This window comes from Mobula birostris, chromosome 1 (genome assembly GCF_030028105.1).
Source record: "Mobula birostris isolate sMobBir1 chromosome 1, sMobBir1.hap1, whole genome shotgun sequence".
Taxonomy (NCBI): domain Eukaryota; kingdom Metazoa; phylum Chordata; class Chondrichthyes; order Myliobatiformes; family Myliobatidae; genus Mobula; species Mobula birostris.
This window is the reverse complement of record NC_092370.1, coordinates 249,822,500-249,844,935: the sequence shown is the minus strand read 5'-3', so window position 1 is coordinate 249,844,935 and position 22,436 is coordinate 249,822,500. Positions and strand designations below refer to the sequence as shown.

Genomic DNA, 22,436 nt, shown 5'->3' with positions numbered 1-22,436 from the left:
TCAATATTCAGGAGGGATAGACATGAAGGAAGGGGAGGTGGGGTGGCGTTGCTGGTTAAAGAAGAGATTAACACAATAGAAAGGAAGGACATGAGCCGGGAAGATGTGGAATCGATATGGGTAGAGCTGCGTAACACTAAGGGGCAGAAGACGCTGGTGGGAGTTGTGTACAGGCCACCTAACAGTAGTAGTGAGGTCGGAGATGGTATTAAACAGGAAATTAGAAATGTGTGCAATAAAGGAACAGCAGTTATAATGGGTGACTTCAATCTACATGTACCAAATTGGTGAACCAAATTGGTGAACCAAATTGGTAAAGGTGCTGAGGAAGAGGATTTCTTGGAATGTATGCGGGATGGTTTTTTGAACCAACATGTCGAGGAACCGACTAGAGAGCAGGCTATTCTGGACTGGGTTTTGAGCAATGAGGAAGGGTTAATTAGCAATCTTGTCGTGAGAGGCCCCTTGGGTAAGAGTGACCATAATATGGTGGAATTCTTCATTAAGATGGAGAGTGACATAGTTAATTCAGAAACAAAGGTCCTGAACTTAAAGAGGGGTAACTTTGAAGGTATGAGACGTGAATTAGCTAAGATAGACTGGCAAATGACACTTAAAGGATTGACGGTGGATATGCAATGGCAAGCATTTAAAGGTTGCATGGATGAACTGCAACAAATGTTCATCCCAGTTTGGCAAAAGAATAAATCAAGGAAGGTAGTACACCCGTGGCTGACAAGAGAAATTAGGGATAGTATCAATTCCAAAGAAGAAGCATACAAATTAGCCAGAGAAAGTGGCTCACCTGAGGACTGGGAGAAATTCAGAGTTCAGCAGAGGAGGACAAAGGGCTTAATTAGGAAGGGGAAAAAAGATTATGAGAGAAAACTGGCAGGCAACATAAAAACGGACTGTAAAAGCTTTTATAGATATGTAAAAAGGAAAAGACTGGTAAAGACAACTGTAGGTCCCCTGCAAACAGAAACAGGTGAGTTGATTATGGGGAGCAAGGACATGGCAGACCAATTGAATAATTACTTTGGTTCTGTCTTCACTAAGGAGGACATAAATAATCTTCCAGAAATAGTAGGGGACAGAGGGTCCAGTGAGATGGAGGAACTGAGCGAAATACATGTTAGTAGGGAAGTGGTGTTAGGTAAATTGTAGGGATTGAAGGCAGATAAATCCCCAGGGCCAGATGGTCTGCATCCCAGGGTGCTTAAGGAAGTAGCCCAAGAAATAGTGGATGCATTAGTGATAATTTTTCAAAACTCGTTAGATTCTGGACTAGTTCCTGAGGATTGGAGGGTGGCTAATGTAACTCCACTTTTTAAAAAAGGAGAGCGAGAGAAACCGGGGAATTATAGACCGGTTAGCCTAACGTTGGTGGTGGGGAAACTGCTGGAGTCAGTTATCAAGGATGTGATAACAGCACATTTGGAAAGCGGTGAAATGATCGGACAAAGTCAGCATGGATTTGTGAAAGGAAAATCATGTCTGACGAATCTCATAGAATTTTTTGAGGATGTAACTAGTAGAGTGGATAGGGGAGAACCAGTGGATGTGGTATATTTGGATTTTCAGAAGGCTTTTGACAAGGTCCCACACAGGAGATTAGTGTGCAAACTTAAAGCACACGGTATTGGGGGTAAGGTATTGGTGTGGGTGGAGAGTTGGTTAGCAGACAGGAAGCAAAGAGTGGGAATAAACGGGACCTTTTCAGAATGGCAGGCGGTGACTAGTGGGGTACCGCAAGGCTCAGTGCTGGGACCCCAGTTGTTTACAATATATATTAATGACTTGGATGAGGGAATTAAATGCAGCATCTCCAAGTTTGCGGATGACACGAAGCTAGGTGGCAGTGTTAGCTGTGAGGAGGATGCTAAGAGGATGCAGGGTGACTTGGATAGGTTGGGTGAGTGGGCAAATTCATGGCAGATGCAATTTAATGTGGATAAATGTGAAGTTATCCACTTTGGTGGCAAAAATAGGAAAACAGATTATTATCTGAATGGTGGCCGATTAGGAAAAGGGGAGGTGCAACGAGACCTGGGTGTCATTATACACCAGTCATTGAAAGTGGGCATGCAGGTACAGCAGGCGGTGAAAAAGGCGAATGGTATGCTGGCATTTATAGCGAGAGGATTTGAGTACAGGAGCAGGGAGGTACTACTGCAGTTGTACAAGGCCTTGGTGAGACCACGCCTGGAGTATTGTGTGCAGTTTTGGTCCCCTAATCTGAGGAAAGACATCCTTGCCATAGAGGGAGTACAGAGAAGGTTCACCAGATTGATTCCTGGGATGGCAGGACTTTCATATGAAGAAAGACTGGATGAACTGGGCTTGTACTCGTTGGAATTTAGAAGATTGAGGGGGGATCTGATTGAAACGTATAAGATCCTAAAGGGATTGGACAGGCTAGATGCAGGAAGATTGTTCCCGATGTTGGGGAAGTCCAGAACGAGGGGTCACAGTTTGAGGATAGAGGGGAAGCCTTTTAGGACCGAGATTAGGAAAAACTTCTTCACACAGAGAGTGGTGAATCTGTGGAATTCTCTGCCACAGGAAACAGTTGAGGCCAGTTCATTGGCTATATTTAAGAGGGAGTTAGATGTGGCCCTTGTGGCTACGGGGGTCAGGGGGTATGGAGGGAAGGCTGGGGCGGTGTTCTGAGTTGGATGATCAGCCATGATCATAATAAATGGCGGTGCAGGCTCGAAGGGCCGAATGGCCTACTCCTGCACCTATTTTCTATGTCTCTATGCTACTCAGATCGCACTTGGAGTATTGTCAACAGGTTTGGGCCCCATATCTCGGAAAGGATGTGTTATCATTGGAGAGAGTGCAGAGGAGGTTCATGAGGATGATTCCAGGAATGAAGGGGTTAACATATGAGGAGTGTTTGGCAGCTTTGGGCCTGTACTCATTGTAATTGAGAAGAATGTGTGGGGATCTCATTGAATCCTAGCAAATGTTGAAAGGACTAGATAGGGTGGGTGTGGAGAGGACACTTCCTATGGTGGGGGTATCCAGAACTAGAAGGCACAGCCTCAAAACTGAGGGGCAACCTTTTAGAACAGAGGATTTTTTTTTTTAGCCAGAGAGTGGTGAATCTGTGGAATGCTCTGCCACAGATGGCGATGGAAGTCCGTGGGTATACTTAAGGCAGAAGTTGATCATTTCCTGACACAGCAAGAAGGCAGGTGTTTGGGATTGAGTGGAATCCAGGATCAGCCATGATGGAATGGTGGAGCAGACTAGATGGGCTGAATGGCCTGATTCTGCACCTATATCTTCTGGTCTTATGGCCTTTGGACTGTGGTAGGAATGTAGAGCACCTGACAGAAACTCACATACACACAGCAATGTAGGAATGTACAAACCTGCGTACAGATGGTGTCTGAATTGAACCAGAATGTGGTTGCCCTGAGCTGTAAAGGCTTCACGCTAACCACTGCACTACCGTGCTCTCTCAATTCAGGTTATCAGTATCAGCAAACTTTTAACTTTCAATACACAAATCTAATTAGCATTTAAAAAATTTTATTCTTTTGATGCTTACCAAAGCTCAAACTTTTGAATTGTTCATAGATCATACTTCTTTAAGTTCTGAGTTGGTGGTTTACCAGTCCAAAGTTTGGAATGACTATTGAGCATTTCAATAAAAAATTACCATAAATGAATGTTAAAAATTGACTCTTGGGCAGGGCAGATAGGAACGGTGTATGCTTTTCAGTAAGGCTTAATGGTGCAGAGTTACTCTGTCAGATGTACAGAATGAACCATTTGCAAGGTTCTTAACACCATGTCAGAGGAAAGTTCAGAATTATTCCTTCACTGGGACCTCGAATCTTTTCCTGATATTAACTGCTTATTATTTCATGAAGACAAAGGGGATGGTTATGAACTTCAGGAGAACTCACACCACTCACACCCCCTTTTCATCATCAGCATCACGGTGGGAACTGAGCAGTTTCAAACTCCTGGGAGTGCACATCTCGCACAACCTCTCATTCCAGTGGATGGCAGTATTGAGGAACTGATAACACTGGGCCATTTAATACTCATAAACACAAGAGATTCTGCAAATGCTGGAAATCCAGAGCAACGCACGCAAAACGTTGGTGAAACTCAGCAAGTCAGGCAGCATCTATGGAAATGAACAAGGCAGGACGTTTGAAGGGTCTTGGCCTAAAATTTTGACTGTTTGTTCCTTACCATTAGATACTGCCTAACCTTCTGAGTTCCTCCACCACTTTTCAGCTATATTTACCAGGGTTCAAGGTATAGACCTGTGAGAAACACTGTGGGTGGATTTCCTTGGCACAACTCCTTTGTTGGAGCTGACATTCTGAGATCTAAACTAAAGTGTAAAGATACAGGAAAGGAACAATGTTGATCTGAGCTGTTTCTGGGCGGGGGGGGGGGGGTGGTGGTGGCGGATACCAAGAATCTTAAAACAGTGCATTCCTTTTCAGTCTCAGTCTTTCCAAGCATCTCACTATTTTTAATAATCTTATGTCTGCTTTCTTCTCAGTATTTCATATTGGCGTTGAAAAGTTTTGCCTGTTAAGTTTTCTATGGACATAAGCAACATTAAATGCTGTTGGAGATGCAGCAACAACCCAGATTGTACAGTCTGTAGTTTGGTAATGAAATCAAATCAGAACACTTCACCTCTTATTATCACCATAAGACATACGAGCTGAATTAGCACCATCGAGTCAGCCCTACCATTCGACCAAGGCAATTTTTGCCTCTCAAGTCTATTCTCCTTCCTTCTCCCTGTAACTTTTGACATCCTTGCCAATCAAGAACCTGTCAATCTCTGCTTTAAATATACTAATTCCATGGATTAACCACATTCTGGCTAAAGAAAATTCCCCTGCTCTGTTCCAAAGTGATGCCCCTGTATTTTGAAGCCTTGCCCTCTGGTCTTTGACATTCCCACTACTGGAAACATCTTTTATACTTAAATTCTAAATACTGTAGTTTTGTCAATATTCAGTCTCTGGACCCATTCCTGACTCTAGTGATTCTTGAACTATTATGACTAATTTGAGTTTATTTATTTAGATACACAGCAGAACAGGCACTTTCAACCCTTCGAGCTTTACCGCCCGCAGTTCCCCCAATTTAACCCTGGCCTAAGCATGGGACCATTTACAATAACTAATTAACCTACCGACTGGTATGTGCTTGGCCTGTAGGAGGAAACTGGAGCACCTGGAGGAAACCCAAGTGATCACAGGGAGAAATTCCAGACTCCTTACCGACAGTGGCAGGAACTGGATACGGGTTGCTACTACTGTAAAATGTTGTGCTAATTACAACTCTACCCTGCTTCTCCATTCTCTTCACCTCCCTCTCCTCCATAGATGCTGCCTGACCTGCTGAACTCTTCCAGTATTTTGTGTGTGTTACTCTAGATTTCCAGCATCTGCAGAACCTCTTGTGTTTACGGTTTGTTCTTCTTCTAGAATCTTTGAGAATAGTCCATCCGTTTGAGCTGATCTATTCACCTTCAGATCTTTCAGCTCTCTGAGCACCACCTGACTACACTCACTTTGGTGCCTGATTCACAAAGTTCTGACATGTTTCTGATATCTTCCACACTAACACAAAATACTTATACATTTCATCTGCCATTTCTATGTTCCCCATTACTACTTATGAAGGATCACTCTGCAGTATTTCGGTGTTCACTGTGTGTCTTTTTGGGCAGATGGTACTAGCTTGCTGCGTACACAGTGGTTAGGATGCACTCTGCATCTGTTGGCTCCTTGAAGTCCCTCCCTTCCTTAATCCCCAGTTGTGGGTGATATTTATCAGGGGACGTTATTCCTGTATTGCAAACATAAGAGGTTCTGCACTTCCTGGGAGAGCTCATTCCTCACAACCTCACATTGTCTTAAAACACATCCTACACAATCTGGAAAGCTCACCAACACCTCTACTCTCAGAGGGGGCTGAGGAGAGCTACACTATACACATTTAATCTCATGTCCTTCTGCAGATGTGCACTAGAGAGCTTCCAAACAAGCTGTATCACTGCATGGCATGGCATGGAAGCTGCAATTGTGGTGGACTGGGAGGCTCTACAACAGGCAGTCAAAATGCCCATCGCATCACTGGCATCAGCCTACCCACCATCAAGGACACACAGTGTATAGAGAAATGTATTGGAAAAGGGTCAGTAACATCTTAAAGGATCCTACCCACCCTGCTCATGGACTGCTTGTCGGGAAGAAACTATATAGTATCCACACCAGGACCACCAGACTCAAAAACAGCTACTTTCCCCAAGCAGTAAGGCTGATCAACACCTCTACTCACTAACCCACCCCCTCCACAGCCCTCACCACCACTACTTTATCATTTCCTGTCAGACACCTTATGTACAGACACTCCTGTGCCTAGTGTCACTTTATGGACATACAACCATAAACCTATGAACACTATCTTATTACTTTTTTTTCTATTTTTGCTCTACTTAGTTAATTCATCATCATCATCATCATCAGGTGCCGTGCCCAGTTTGAGCTTTGACTGCCATGGCCCACACACTCCTGTTTCGGGTCAAGTGGATCAATTCATTGGTATTCATTTCCAGTTCTCTGGCTACTGTCTCCATTATCATTTGTCTTTGTCTTCCTCTTGCTTTCTTCCCTTCAATCTTTCCCATAATTACCGTGCATTCTAACTCCTCTTTCCTAATCACATGTCCAATGAAGTTACGTCACCTTCTCATGATCTCATACATTATTTCTCTTTTTGTGTTTGCTCTGTTCATGACATCCTCGTTAGATATTCATTTCATCCATGATATTCTTTGCATCCTCCTCAAAAACCACATCTCTGCTGCTTCAATTCATTTCCTCATGTTACAAGATATTGTCCAACATTCTGAGCCATATAACATAACTGGATAAACATAACATTTCAGTACTCTGAGGCCGGTTGTCATGCCTAGTTTAGTATTGGTCAGTATACTCTTCATTCTCGTAAAGGTGTCTTTTGCCATCCCTATTCTTCTTTTGATGTCCATGTCGCACCTGCCATCTGATGTCATCCAGCTTCCTAAGTAGCAAAAGTTCTGTACTTGTTTTATGTCTTCCCCGTTTATTCTCAGCCTGCAGATAGGATTCTCCTTCTTTTTGGATATCACCATACATTCTATCTTTTTGCAGTTGATAGATAGACCCATTTTTACACTTTCTTCAACAACTATATCAATTAAGTTCTGTAGTTCTTCCTCCGTACTTGCAATTAACACAGTGTTATCTGCATATCTGAAATTATTGATGTTTTCACCACCAACTTTGATTCCCAAGATGTCTCTTATTTTTGGTAATATTGTTTCACTGTGCACATTAAATAAATCAGGGGAGAAAACACACCCTTGTCTAACGCCTCTCTTGATTCTCGTAAACTGACTCACTTCTCCATCTATTTTTACAGCGGCAGTTTGTTCCCAGTACAGATTTCTGATTAGGCGGAGGTCTTTGGAATCTAGATCTAGAGTTTTCTGTAATATTTCAAATAACTTATTGTGCTTCACTTTATCAAATGCTTTTGTGTAGTCGATAAAACAAACAAACAAATCTTTTTGCACTTGAATAGCTCGTTCTGATAGTATCCTTAACATCAATATTGCGTTTCTTGTACCTTTGTCTTTCACAAAACCACATTTTTCTTTACCTATAGGTGATAATTTGTTCTATTACTAGTTCATCAGGACCTGCTGCCTTTCATCTTATTTATTGCATTATGAACTTCAGATTTTAAAATACTTGGACCTTCAATGTTTTTCTTAATTTCTGGTTTTTCGCCTCGATCGTCTTCAAACAATTCCTGAATATACTCAGTCCATCTGTTCATAATCTCATCTTTTTCCATGATAATGGTACTGTCCTTTGCTTTCAAACATCCACCTGAAGAACAGAGGAGCTTTTTACCAGTGATATTCTTGATTTGTTGATTTAACCTTTTTGGATTAGTAATAGGGATTCTTTCTATTTGCTCATTTCTTTCTATTTGGTTTAACTATTCTTCTTTGGCTTTTTGTCATAAGTTTTTAACTTTTTTATCTAAGGACATATTCTATAGGATTTGCTTTCTTCCATCTTCTTTCTTCTATTAGATTTTTGATTTCATCTGTCATCCATTTATTCTTTGTGCTTTTTTCTTTTTTAGGAATCACTGACTTTGCCGATTCTACCAAGGCATCCTTTAGAGAGTTAAATTTCATTTCTACATGATTGCTATCATCTTCAACAGATTCTATTTCTAGAATTTGAAATCTATTCCTTACTTCAATTGTAAATTTTTGTCTTAAGTTTTCTTCTTTAAGAGATTGTTCAGGTTTTTGCTTCTTTAGTTTTTTAAGTTTTACTTTTACATGACATATTACTGGGTTATGGTCACTATTACAGTTTGCACCTGGATATGTTTTGCATTCAGTCACTGAGTTTATAGTAATAAAGTCAATTTGATTTCTAGTGTTATCACCTGGACTTTTCCAGGTCCACAAGCGTCTTGGGTGGTTTTTAAAGTATGTATTCATAATGACCTGATTATTCATCTTGCACTATTCTACCCATTTCTCACCTCTTTCATTTCTTTCCCCTAGTCCAAATTTTCCTATGGTATTTCCATCAGCACCTTGTCCTCCTAGATCTCCCATGACAATAACAGTATCTTGAGATTTGCATCCATTCTTTGCTTGTTCAAGCTCTTCATAGAATTTATCTATATCCTCATTTGTTCCATCTGTTGTTGGTGCATATACCTGTATAATTGCTAAATCAAATGGTTGTCCTCTGAATCTAACAAGGAGCACTCTTTCTGATATTACCCAATATCCTAAAACACTTTTTGCCATGTTTTCATCCATAAGAATTCCACTCCATTAGTATGGGATGTTCCACAAGAATAAATTAGTGTTTTATTTCTATTCTGGCATGTTCCAGCACCTATCCAACGAACTTTGCTAATTCCCATGATGTTAATCTTTAGTCTTTCCATTTCATTTATCACATTGTCCAATCTTCCTGCTTGATATAGGGCTCTTACATTCCAAGTGGCAATAATTTTCTTTTGTGTTACTTGAATTTTATGAGCAGTAGCTTGATGATGGTTGGGGATCCCCCGCTGGCCAGAATCAACCCTACCGAGTGAAGCATCTTCAGAATTGTCTTGAAGATCCTCTTGACACTGTTGTTGTGTGATACATTTTGTGAGTTTGACCATGGTTTTCTGAGCAAATAGATTCTAGGAAACCTAGTATCCAGCAACCGTGGCTTGCTATTACCTACCGTTGGGCGAACTAAAGAAATCGCTATTTCTCTTCCCAAATGTTCATCCGCCTGTACTATAGCCATTGACATTTGAGATCCTAGCTCATCCGCCTTCTCCGTCATAAGTTCAGTTACTGAACCTGCCAGATCTGCCACTGGCCTTTGCTCATATCCTGAGCAGGAACCCTTGCAGGTGCTGCTGTTCCGAGCCAGAGCGCCCTGGGAGCAATGAATGACTAAGGGGTAACTCCACTTTCCCCAAAGCTCTGGAAGTCCTCATCACCGGTTGCAATTTAGAGTCATACGTAGGACGTTTATTTAATTCACCTTTTAAAATATATATATATACTACAGTCATTTATATTTTAATTATTATGCATTGCAATGTACTGCTGCTGCATAACATCAAATTTCTCAATATATGCCAGTGATTTAAAACTGATTCTGATACAATCAATCTATATGTGTGTGTGTGTGTGTGTGTGTGTGTGTGTGTGTGTGTGTGTGTGTGTATATATATACACACACACATACACACACACTATCTTATGTATTTATATTTATTGTGTTTTTATGTAACACCCTCATGTAAGACGATCCTTTATTTTTTTAACGTAGTTATGCTGTTGGGCATTTTCTTTTGAAGATCACCTCAAAATGCAAATCTATATAAAAAGAAGTATTCCTTTAATTACATTATACAATAGAGTATTTCAGTTTTGCTGTTTAAGATAAATTTTCCAGTTGATTAATAAGTTAGGCTTGTTGAATTAGCCAATAGGATTTGCCTTGTTAACATTTCAGCCAATAAGATGCCCCAGAGAAAAAAGCAGTAATGGATAGCCATTCTGGAGAGAGCTTGGGAGTAAAGAAGTTTCAAGAAAGATGGAGAAAGATGGGGAAGAGAAACAGACAATGAACATAAATGCTCAGAGAAATAAATTTGGAAGGACAGATACAGATGTCAGAAAATCCTCATGTAGACTATGGTTTTCTGGAGAACGTGCAGATAACTTTCAGTCAGCTAACTAGCACATGACCTTGGAGAGAGGGCAAGAGGAGACAGATATTTATTTTTCTATTTTTAACTTGGTCTGGTTCTTCAGCGCAGAACCGTTTTGGCACTGTGAGTAAGGAAAGTGTAGCAACTGGATTGATTAAGCAGCAATGAGCTCCAATGATTATGTGCACGCTATAGACTGACATCTATGTAATGGGCCCTTTTCTTTATTTTGTTTGATGTAGTTTAAAATATTTTCCCAATACAATTTCAATTCAAGTTTACATTGGTGTGAGTTAAACTCTTTACTTCCTGCACAATGCAGGCCCTTTGGCCCACAAAGTTGTGCCGAACATGTCCCTACCTTAGAAATTACTAGGCTTACCCATAGGCCTCTATTTATCTAAGCTCCATGTACCTATCCAAAAGTCTCTTAAAATACCCTATTGTATCCACTTCCACCACCGTTGCCAGCAGCTCATTCCACGCACTCATCATTCTCTGCTTAAAAAACTTACCCCGACATCTCCTCTGTACCTGCTCCCAAGCACCTTAAAACTGTGCCCTCTTGTGGCAACCATTTCAGCCCTGGGGAAAAGCCTCTGACTATCCACATGATCAATGCCTCTCATCATTTTATACGCCTCTATCAGGTCACCTCTCATCCTCCGCCGCTCCAAGGAGAAAAGGCCGAGTTCACTCAACCTGTTTTCATAAGGCATGCTCCCCAATTCAGGCAACATCCTTGTAAATCTCCTCAGCACCCTTTCTATGGTTTCCACATCCTTCCTGTAGTGAGGCGACCAGAACTGAGCACAGTACTCCAAGTGGGGTCTGACCAGGGTCCTATATAGCTGCAACATTACCTCTCAGCTCCTAAATTCATTTCCACGATTGATGAAGGCCAATACACCGTATGCCTTCTTAACCACAGAGTCAACCTGCGCAGCTGCTTTGAGCGTCCTATGGACTCGGACCCCAAGATCCCTCTGATCCTCCACACTGCCAAGAGTCTTACCATTAATATTATATTCTGCCATCATATTTGATCTACCAAAATGAACCACTTCACACTTATTTTGGATCTCCCCCTCCCCCTCCAACTTTCAAATCCCTTACTCACTCTTCCTTCAGTTAGTCCTGACGAAGGGTCTCGGCCTGAAACGTCGACTGCACCTCTTCCTACAGATGCTGCTTGGCCTGCTGTGTTCACCAGCAACTTTGATGTGTGTTGCTTGAATTTCCAGCATCTGCAGAATTCCTGTTGTTTGCACTTCACACTTATCTGGGTTGAACACCATTTGCCACTTCTCAGCCCAGTTTTGCATCCTATCAATATCCGGCTGTAACCTCTGACAGCCCTCCACACTATCCACAACACCTCCAACCTCTGTGTCATCAGCATTCCTCTACTTGCTCATCTAGGTCATTTATAAAAATCACGAAGAGTAAGGGTGCCAGAACAGATCCTTGAGGCACCGAGCTCCATGCAGAATATGACCCGTCTACAACCACTCTTTGCCTTCCGTTGGCACCCAGTTCTGGATCCACAAAGCAATGTCCCCTTGGATCCCATGCCTCCTTACTTTCTCAATAAGCCTTGCATGGGGTACCTTGTCAAATGCCTTGCTGAAATCCATATTCACTACATCTACTGCTCTTCCTTCATTAATGTGTTTAGTGTTTATTATTGTGTTCTTTATCTTATTGTGTTTTTTTTTGCTTCATTGGATCTGGAGTAACAATGATTTCATTCTCCTTTTCACTTGTGTACTGGAAATGATATTAAACAATCTTGGATCACTGCATCACAGTCTGGTATGGAGGGGATCCTACACAGGACCAAAAGAAGCTGCAGAAGGTTGTAAATCTAGTCAGCTGCACCTTGGGTAGTAGCCTACAAAGTCCCCAGGACATCTTTAGGAAGCAGTGTCTCAGAAAGGCAGCGTCCATTATTAAAGACCTCCAGCACTCAGGGCATGCCCTTTTCTCACTGTTACCATCAGGCAGGAGATACAGAAGCCTGAAGGCACACACTCAGCGATTCAGGAACAGCTTCTTCCCCTCTGCCATTCGATTCCTAAATGGACATTGAAGCTTTGGACACTACCTCACTTTTTTTAATATACAGTATTTCTGTTTTTGCACATTTTTAAAATAATCTATTCAATATATGTAACTGATTTACTTGTTTATTTATTATGTTTTATTTTATTTATTATTAGTATTTATTTTTTTTTCTCTCTCTCTCTGCTAGATTATGTATTGCATTGAACTGCTGCTGCTAAGTTAACAAATTTCACGTCACGTGCTGGTGATAATAAACCTGATTCTGATTCTGCATCTTGAACCTTGTCTGAGCTCACGGATTGCAATGCTGCCCTCTGCAAGTGGGTTTGTGGTAGCTATAACATTCAGCAATTGCTCTTTCAATTGACTCTGGGTGATGCAAAGTGAAGTATTACATCACATGTTCTCCAGAATGAAAGCTTGCCAAAAAGGACAAAAAGACATAACTTCACAAATTTCCTGGCGTATGTCCATGTTAATGAACACAAGAGATTCTGCAGATGCTGGAAATCCAGAGCAGCACAGAAAAAATGCTGGAGGAATTCAGCAGGTCAGGCAACATCTATGGAAATGAATAAACAGTTGGACGTTTTGGGCCAAGACCCTTCTCCAGGACTGGAAAGAAATGAGAGAAGATACAAAATAAAGAAGGTGGGGAAGAGGAAAGGATGCATGCTAAATGCTGATAGGTGAAGCCAAGTGGGTTGGGAACGGAGATGGAGCGAGAAGCTGGGTGATGTAGGGTGGAGAAGGTGAAGGGCTGGAGAGGAAGGGATCTGAGGAGAGGAGAGTCACCATGGGAGGAAAGGAAGGAGGAAGGGCAAAGGGGGGTGGTGATAGGTGGAAAAGGTAAAGGGCTGAAGAAGAAAAAAAGCTCACAACACGCTGGAGGAACTCAGCAGGTCGGGCAGCATCCGTGGAAAAGATTGGTCGACGTTTCGGGCCGGAACCCTTCGTCAGGACTGAAGAGGGAGGGGGCAGAGGCCCTATAAAGAAGGTGGGGGGAGGGTGGGAAGGAGAAGGCTGGTAGGTTCCAGGTGAAAAACCAGTAAGGGGAAAGATAAAGGGGTGGGGGAAGGGAAGCAGGGAGGTGATAGGCAGGAAAGGTGAAGAAAGAATAGGGGAAAACACAATGGGTAGTAGAAGGAGGCGGAACCATGAGGGAGGTGATAGGCAGCTGGGAGAGGGGGCAGAGTGACATAGGGATAGAGGAAGGGAGGGGGAGGGAATTACCGGAAGTTGGAGAATTCTATGTTCATACCAAGGGGCTGGAGACTACCTAGACGGTGTATGAGGTGTTGCTCCTCCAACCTGAGTTTAGCCTCATCATGGCAGTAGAGGAGGCCATGTATGGACATACCTGAATTGGAATGGGAAGCAGAGTTGAAGTGGGTGGCTACCGGGAGATCCTGTCTGTTGTGGCGGACAGAGTGGGGGTGCTCGACGAAGCGGTCCCCCAATCTGCGTCGGGTTTCACCCGTGTAGAGGATGCTGCACCGGGAGCACCGGATGCAATAGATGATCCCAACAGACTCACAAGTGAAGTGTTGCCTCACTTGGAAGTACTGTTTGGGGCCCTGAATGGTGGCAAGAGAGGAGGTGTAGGGACAGGTGTAGCACTTACACTTACAGGGATAAGTGCCAGGTGGGAGATCCGTGGGGAGGAATGTGTGGACCAAGGAGTCGCGGAGGGACCAATCCCTGCGGAAGGCGGAGAGGGGTGGAGAGGGAAAGATGTGCTTAGTGGTGGGGTCCTGTTGAAGGTGGCGGAAGTTACGGAGGATAATGCGCTGGATCCGGAGGCTGGTGTGGTGGTAGGTGAGGGCAAGGGGAACTCTGTCCCTGTTGTGGTGGCGGGAGGATGGGGTGAGAGCTGAAGTGCGGGAAATGGAGGAGATGCGGGTGAGGGGATCATTGATGACAGCAGAAGGGAAACCACGATCCTTAAAGAAAGAGGACATTTGAGATGTCCTGGAATGGAAAACCTCATCCTCGGAGCAGATGCGGCGGAGACGGAGGAAATAGGAATAGGGAATGGCATTTTTGCATGTGGCAGGGTGGGAAGAGGAATAGTTGAGAGGACTCAGGTTGGAGGAGCAACACCTCATATACCGTCTAGGTAGTCTCCAGCCCCTTGGTATGAACATTGAATTCTCCAACTTCCGGTAATTCCCTCCCCTTCCCTTCCCTTATCCCTATGTCACTCTGCCCTCTCCCCCAGCTGCCTATCACCTCCCTCATGGTTCCGCCTCCTTCTACTACCCATTGTGTTTTCCCCTATTCCTTCAACTTTCCTGCCGATCACCTCCCTGCCTCCCTTCCCCCACCCGTTTATCTTTCCCCTTACTGGTTTTTCACCTGGAACCTACCAGCCTTCTCCTTCCCACCCTCCCCCCACCTTCTTTATAGGGCCTCTGCCCCTTCCCTCTTCAGTCCTGACGAAGGGTTCTGGCCTGAAACATCAGCCGATCTTTTCCATGGATGTTGCCCGACCTGCTGAGTTCCTCCAGCGTGTTGTGAGTGTTGCTTTGACCCCAGCATCTGCAGGTTATTTTGTGTTTATTTTGTGTTTTGTGTTTACGATTTTGTGAAGAAAAAAATCTGCCAGGAGAGGAGAGTCACCATGGTAAAAAGGGAAGGAGAGGCATTGGGGGGGGGGGTGATAGGCAGGTGAGGAGAAGAAGTAGGACAGAGTGGGGAAGAGGGAAGGGGGAGAGGACAATATAGTAATAATCACCATAATATTACTAAATATTTGGGTGGTGGAGGGGAGATAGGTTTTTACCAAAGAAGATATAAGGTGCTTCCTCCTTCTGCTATCCTGCAAGTCACCCTTGTGCAAGATGTAGCACCTGATTAGCCCCCTGATCAGGGCCATGTGAAGTCATGGGAGCAGGTGGTGGATGGTCGCATGGGCAGCTGGTGCATATCACAAGTCCTGGTTATGCGACCACTGTCTCCAGCATGATAATCTCAGAAGAGTATTGATAATGATTGGGGTCACTTGTCTTGTAAAGACACTGCCCAGAAGAAGGCAATGACAAGCCACTGCTGTCGAAGAGCTTGCCAGGAACAATCATGGCCATGGAAAGACCATTATCACCCATGTCATATGACATGGCACATAATGAATTAAATGAATTTGCATATAGTGACCAGTGATAATAAACCTGATTCTGACAATTATACCGATCCCAACTAAAACTTCCCAAAGTTTTGTCCAGCGTTTCACGATCTTTTGTCAAGATAAAAATTGATTGTACAGCGTATTTCTGTTGAACATGGAAGTATCTTACCTTTGAAAGTTTTAGTTGTGTGGATTTAGTTATTTTGGAGAGGTTTGCATTTTTAGTGAACAGGTCGGTGATACCCATTGCCATCAGTATATGTTTGAGTTGGTAGGAAGACTTGAGCAACAACTTTGGAAGGCGTAGATCCACAGACCTATTGTAAACAGGGTCAAGAATATATTAGTTCTATTGTTTCCTTAGGTTTTTCATTTTACTGAGCCACTCCCACTGGGGGCAGGGAGGGGAGGGGAAGCTATGTAGTATCCATGCCAGGACCACTAGACTCAAAAACAGTTACTTTTCCCAAGCAGTAAAGCTGATCAACACCTCCACCCACTATCCCACCCCTCTAAACCCTCAACCACAACTATTTCCTGTCAGTCACCTTATGTACAAACACTCCTGCGTCCAGTGTCACTTTCTTTACACTTGAGTACTGGAAATGACTTGAATCCTGAATCTTGTAATCTCTATGTATAACTGAAAAACACTTCCAGACTTCATCCGTTGACTTCACAATATATAAGTCAAGTCAAGTTGCTTTTTATTGTCATTTTGACCATAAGCTGCTGGTACAGTACACAGTAAAAATGAAACAAAGTTCCTCCAGGACCCTGGTGCTACATGAAACAACACAAAGCTACACTCGACTAAGTGAGACAACACAAAAATTACACTAGACTACAGACCTACACAGGACTACATAAAGTGCACAAAACAGTGCAGGGCAGTACAGTAAATAATAGACAAGACAATAGGCACAATAGAGGACAAATTTCAATATAATAATAAATGACGTGCATGTCAGTCTTTTGTACTTACTTTGGTACTTCACCAGAAAACCAACGTTTCTGCAAAACTTTTCAGTAGAAATTTACAGCCTTCTTCATGACAGTGAGTATTACATAAATTTGTGAGGGGTATAGTTAGGGTAAACGCAAATACACTTTTTCCATTGAGGTTGGGTGAGACTAGAACTAGTCATGGGTTAAGGGTGAAAGGCAAAATGTTTAAAGGAAACATGAGGGGAAACGTCTTCATTCAGAGGGTGATGAGAGTGTGGAATGAGCTGCCAGTGGAAGTGGTAGACGTGGGTTCAATTTCAACGTTCAAGAGAAATGTGGATAGGTGCAAATTTTGTGTGGTTTGCTTTGGAATTATGTTATGTCCAAGCTGACTGTGAATATACTTATTCTCCAGCAGAGGTCACTGATGAGCACAGTCTACTTGACTATTAAAATATTATTCCAATTAACCAAAGAAATGGTTTAAATCTAAAATTGTAGCTTAGCATGGAAAGATTTCTGAATATTTTTCTTACAGTGGATATATGCTTTTAAGTTCAGCAAACTATTGACATATATTTCTTTCATCCTTAAAATTAAGTTTGATTTTTACATATGTAATGAAGATTATTATGAAATGAATAAATATAATTTAATTGGAGTGTTTTACTCTGATTGGTTGATTGTTGTTTCCAACCAAAACATTCCTGCACAGCCTTTGCAAAGGGTTATATTGAGTCATATATTTTATTTCTGAGTAGAATTTTCTGAAAGACACAGTGCACATGTATGGCATCCTTCACAACTTCCCGATGTTGTAAATGAATCCCCGGCAGTGAAATGCTTTGGAAATAGCTCACTGTTGTTGCGATGGAAGCATGGCAGCCAATTTACACTCTGCAGCCTTCCAGAGACAACAGCGTGATAATGATGATAATTTATGCTTAGCGGTGATGCCTAGGGAACGAAAATACCAGATGAATCCCTGCCTCAAGACGGCAGAATCTATCATCAAGGATACCCACCAGTGATGGAGATACAGGATGGAACAGGCCCTTCCAACCCTTTGAGCTGTGCTGCCCAGCAACCCCTGCAATTAATTCTAGCCTAATCACAAGACGATTTACAATGACCAGTTAACCTACTAACCAGTAGGTCTGTGGACTGTGTGAGGAAACCAGAGCACCCGGAGTTGCCAAGCAGTCACGGGCAGAACATACAAACTCCTTACAGCCAGTGGTGAGAATTGAACCTGTGCTCACCTGTACTGTAACGTGTTGTGCTACCCACTACGCTACCCTTGTTTAAAAATACAGCACAGTAACAGGACCTTTTGTCCCAACGAGCCTGTGACACACTGGATGGGCCCAGACCTGCTGGAAGTGTACAACACTATGCTTCTGGCCGGCAGTATGTCTGAGTCCATGAGGAAGGGCATCATCACCCTCATCTACAAGCAGAAGAGGGAAAGGGAGGACATTAGAAATTGGAGACCCATCTCTCTCCTGAATGTGGACTACAAGATCCTGTCCAAGGCTATCGCCAACAGGGTCAGGTCGGCTCTGGGACAGGTGATCCACCCGGACCAAACCTATGCTGTACCGAGCAGGAAGATCTCAGACAGCCTCGCGCTGCTGAGGGACACCATCGCCTACGTGCAGGACAGGGGCGTGAACGCCTGCCTGGTCAGCTTGGACCAGGAGAAAGCCTTCGACAGGATATCGCACACGTACATGGCGGACATACTCTCCAATATTGGATTTGGGGAGGGAATCCGGAATTGGATCAGACTGCTCTACATAGACATTTGTGGTGCAGTCCAGGTCAACGGGTGGGAAACAAACAGCTTCCCCATCAGGTCTGGAGTCAGGCAGGGCTGTCCCCTCTCCCTTGTCTTGTTTGCTGCATTGAACCCTTTGCGGAAGCCATCAGGAGGGATGAGGGCATAAGAGGGGTGACGCTGCCAGGCAGTGGAGGGACCCAAGTGAAAACCTCCCTGTACATGGACGACGTCACCGTCTTCTGCTCTGATCCGAGGTCAGTTCGCAGGTTGATTGGCACCTGTGAACAGTTCGAGCTAGCGTCGGGGGCCAGGGTCAACCGCACGAAGAGCGAAGCTATGCTCTTCGGCAACTGGCCCGACTGATCCAGTGTCCCCTTCACCATCAGGTCTGACCACGTGAAGGTGTCGGGGATCGGGTTCGGAGGGGCCGAGGCGTGCAACAAGAACTGGCAGGAGCGGACTGCCAAGGTGAAACAGAAACTGGGACTGTGGGGAGGGCGCTCCCTGTCGATAACGGGCAAGAACCTAGTCATCAGGTGTGAGGTGCTCTCAGAGCTGTTGTAGTTGGCGCAGGTCTGGCCCGTCCCCCGCTCCTACAGCTCGGAAATCACCCGAGCTGTCTTCAGATTCGTCTGGAGATCCAAGATGAAGCGAGTGAGATGGACCGTCATGCATAAGTCCCTGGACAACGGGGGCAAGAATGTCCCCAATGTCGCCCTCACCCTGATGGCCAGCTTCGTATGTGGCTGCATCAAGTTGTGTGTAGAACCCAGGTATGTGGGCACCAAGTACCACTATGTGCCCAGGTTCTACCTGCCGCCCTGGCTACGAAGGATAGGTCTGGCCCCACTCCCGCGCAACGCCCCAGTCAGCTGGTCGTTGCCGCCATACCTGTCCTTCGTAGAAAAGTTCTTCCAGGAGAACGCCTTTGACCACAGGGCCATCAGGCAGTGGTCGGCACGTAATGTCCTGCAGGCACTGCAGGAGAAGGACGTGATGGACATAGTGGGGTGGCTCCCGGAGCAGACCACCCGGTTCATCTGGCAAAATGCCTCATCGCCAGACCTCACCAACAGGTACCAGGACCTCACCTGGCTGGTGGTGAGAGGGGCCCTCCCAGTCAGATCCCTCCTGTACACCCAGAACGTCGTCTCCGCACCACACTGCCCACGGGAGGACTGCAGTGAGGAGGAGTCTGTGACCCACCTCTTCGCACACTGTCAGTTTGCAAAGAGGGTGTGGAGGAGGATGGATGGGCTAGTGTCACGTTTCATCCCCAGCAGCTGCGTAACAGAGGACTCTCTGATCTACGGGCTGTTCCCGGGGATGCACACGGAGACCAACATCCAGTGCTGCTGGCGGATTATCAACTCGGTGAAAGACGCTCTTCGGTCGGCCTGAAACTTGATGATCTACCAGCACATGGAGATGTCCGTGGGAGAATGCTGCCGACTGGCACATTCTCGGCTGCGGGAGTACGCGCTGAGGGACGCACTGAAACTCGGTGCAGCCACCGCAAGGGCCCAGTGGAGAAGGACCACGGTATAGGTTTCTTCACCCGCGGGAGTGGGAGGGGTCGGATGGCGGGGAGTATACCCCTCAACAACGATGTGGTAAGGTGAACAACTGGAGTGCCACGTGGGTGGCCATAAGTACGGATATGTACAAGCTATAAGGGAAAGTATGTAAAGGATGGAAAGTTATTGAATGGTTTATTGTATATAATTTTATTTTTTGAATAATACACAAGTCTAGCAAATTAAGCTAGTGACTGGTTCATCTTTGGACTGTGTGAGGAAATTGGAGCACCCGAAGGAATCCCATGTGATCACGGAGAGAACATACAAACTCCTTACAGACAGCAGAGGGAAGCAAGCTCCGATCGCTGGCACTGTACCACTATGCCACAGTGCTGTCCCAGTCTGGGTCATACCATCTTCTCCCTGTTACTACTAGGCATGAGGTGCAGAAGCCTGCATCCGCACTACCCAGTCCAGCAGCAGTTGCTCTCTATAATCATCAACCGGTCTGCACAGTCCTAATCCTGCCTCAACAACAGAACACCAACTGAACTTCTGTTGTGATCATCTCTATTTTTTCCACCAATGAACCGTCATTTTTCCTCTCTCTCTTGTGTAATTAATATATAATTTATATTCTGTGTGTTGTCTCGAGCTTCATGCCTGTGGCTGTTGCAAGCAAATTTTCCAGTGCACCTGTACCTCACCAGACTTATAGACTGAACAATAAACTCAGCTTGATTTGGCATCAGTTCTCAGGAGCCTTGGTTAAACACTCCTTCTAAGGAGCAGAGCTCCAACTGCACAGGTGAATCAGCCAAGACTCTACTTTTTATTTGTCTTGAGATACAGGCCCTTCCAGTCCAACAAGCCGCTCTGCCCAGCAACCCTAGCCTACTCACAGGACAATTTGCAATGACCAATTAACTTATTAACAGATACATCTTTGGAGTTTGGGAGGAAATCAGAGCACCAGGAAGAATCCCCCGCAATCAGGGAGAGAATGTACAAACTCCTTGCAGACAGCATCGATACTGAACTCTGAACTCCAATGCCCTGAGCTGTAACAACATCACAGCAACTGCTACGCCAGCTTAGAGCCCACTATGCTTCTGTGATTCTTGTGATCGAGTTTCTGGAGTGGGACTTAAACTAATAAATTTCTGCTCTGAAGCGACAAACTGTACCTCAAAAGCTCAGAAGTTATTTAAATATTTTAAATCACCAATAACATAAACCTATAGAATGAAAATAAACATTGATTTCCACTACAAGCAGTTTTTTCTATATGTTTTTTGAGCACATGGCAGACATCCCAAATCTCCCGGAAGTTCCGGGAGCCTCTCACATATGAATAGTGGCTCCCTGATGCCTGCAAATTATATACAGTATGACAGAAATCAGTTTTTTTGAGAGCTAACGAGCGAGAGGAAGCAAGCGAAGGAGCGAGAGAGAACGAGCACGCGAGAGCAAGCAAGTGAGGGAGCGAGAGAGCGCGTGAGCGAGAGAGAGAGAGAGCGAGAGAGAGAGAAAGCAAGCGAGAGCGTGAGAGACCACGAGAGAGAGAGCGAGAGCGCGCCATGGCAGAGTGTTCTGAAAAAAAAAAAGAAAATATAAAAGGTACGTCACCCCAGACTACACTAAAGTGTACCCCTGCCTAATAGGGGTCAAAAATAATGACAGTCTTGCTCGCTGCACTGTTTGCAACAGTGACTTTTCTATTGCCCATGGTGGGTTAAGACTGTAAAAGTCATGTTGAGGTGAGTTTAACGGGTGTCATTTGTTCATTAGCATAGCTAACGTTATTTAAACTAGCTGGCTAGCTGCTAAGGTGCTACTCTATTGCAGACATCCCACCTCTCCCGGAAGTCTCCCGCAAATTGATGGTGCTAACTCCCTGAAATCAGTTTTTGCAGGGTGGGATGTCTGACATGGTAGTATAGTAGTTCGCATGATGCTATGACAGCTCAGGGCATCAGAGTTAATGTCTTTGGACATTCAGAGGACACAGCCACAGAATAGAGGGGCGTCCTTTTAGAGCAGAGATGAGAAGGGATTTGTTTAGACAGAGAGTGGTGAATCTGTGGACTTCACTGCCTCAGGCAGCTGTGAAAACCAAGTCATTGGGTATTATTTCAGGCAGAGGTTGATACGGGGAGATTGGGCTGAGAGGGAAAATAGATCAACCATGATGAGATGTTGGAGCAGACTCAATGGGCCAAATGGTCTAATTCTGCTCCTATGCCTTATGGTCTTATAGGTAGGAGTTCAAATCCTTCCCATGCACAAGTGGGTTTCCTCCAGCTGATCTCATTTTCTCTCATCTTCCAAAGCCATACTAGTTAGTAGGTTAATTGGTCATTGTAAATTTTCCTGTGGTTAGTATGGGGTTAAATCGGGTGTTGCTAGGTGGTGTGGCTTGTTGGGCTGGAAGGGCTGTATCTTTAAATAATAGGCAAAAAAATTAAAAATAATTAAAACCACCACCTCAGCAAACGTGTCCTTATTAGCCCCATCATTTTGTGATTTATTTAATCTATGCCACTGAGAGAAAAGGAGCAGTTTCACACTGTTTAACGTATCTGAAAGTGAGATAGGCAGTGAGTGAACTGTTACTTTCGACAGGTTGAAGGAACACAACGTTTTGGAGAGCAATTTACAGCTTCTTGCTTTTTAACTGAACATCTGC

The 22,436-nt window shown here is 44.2% G+C and overlaps 1 protein-coding gene across 1 annotated transcript in view; it reads right to left on the bottom strand.

Moving 5' to 3' along the window:
* Positions 1 to 22,436, bottom strand: part of LOC140206221 (alpha-1-antitrypsin-like) — a 45,073-nt gene that overhangs the window by 4,306 nt on the left and 18,331 nt on the right. Inside the window, exon 4 of the mRNA XM_072274546.1 lies at positions 15,666 to 15,813. Coding sequence (XP_072130647.1) covers positions 15,666 to 15,813 — 148 coding nt within the window. The remainder of the gene's footprint in view (positions 1 to 15,665; positions 15,814 to 22,436) is intronic.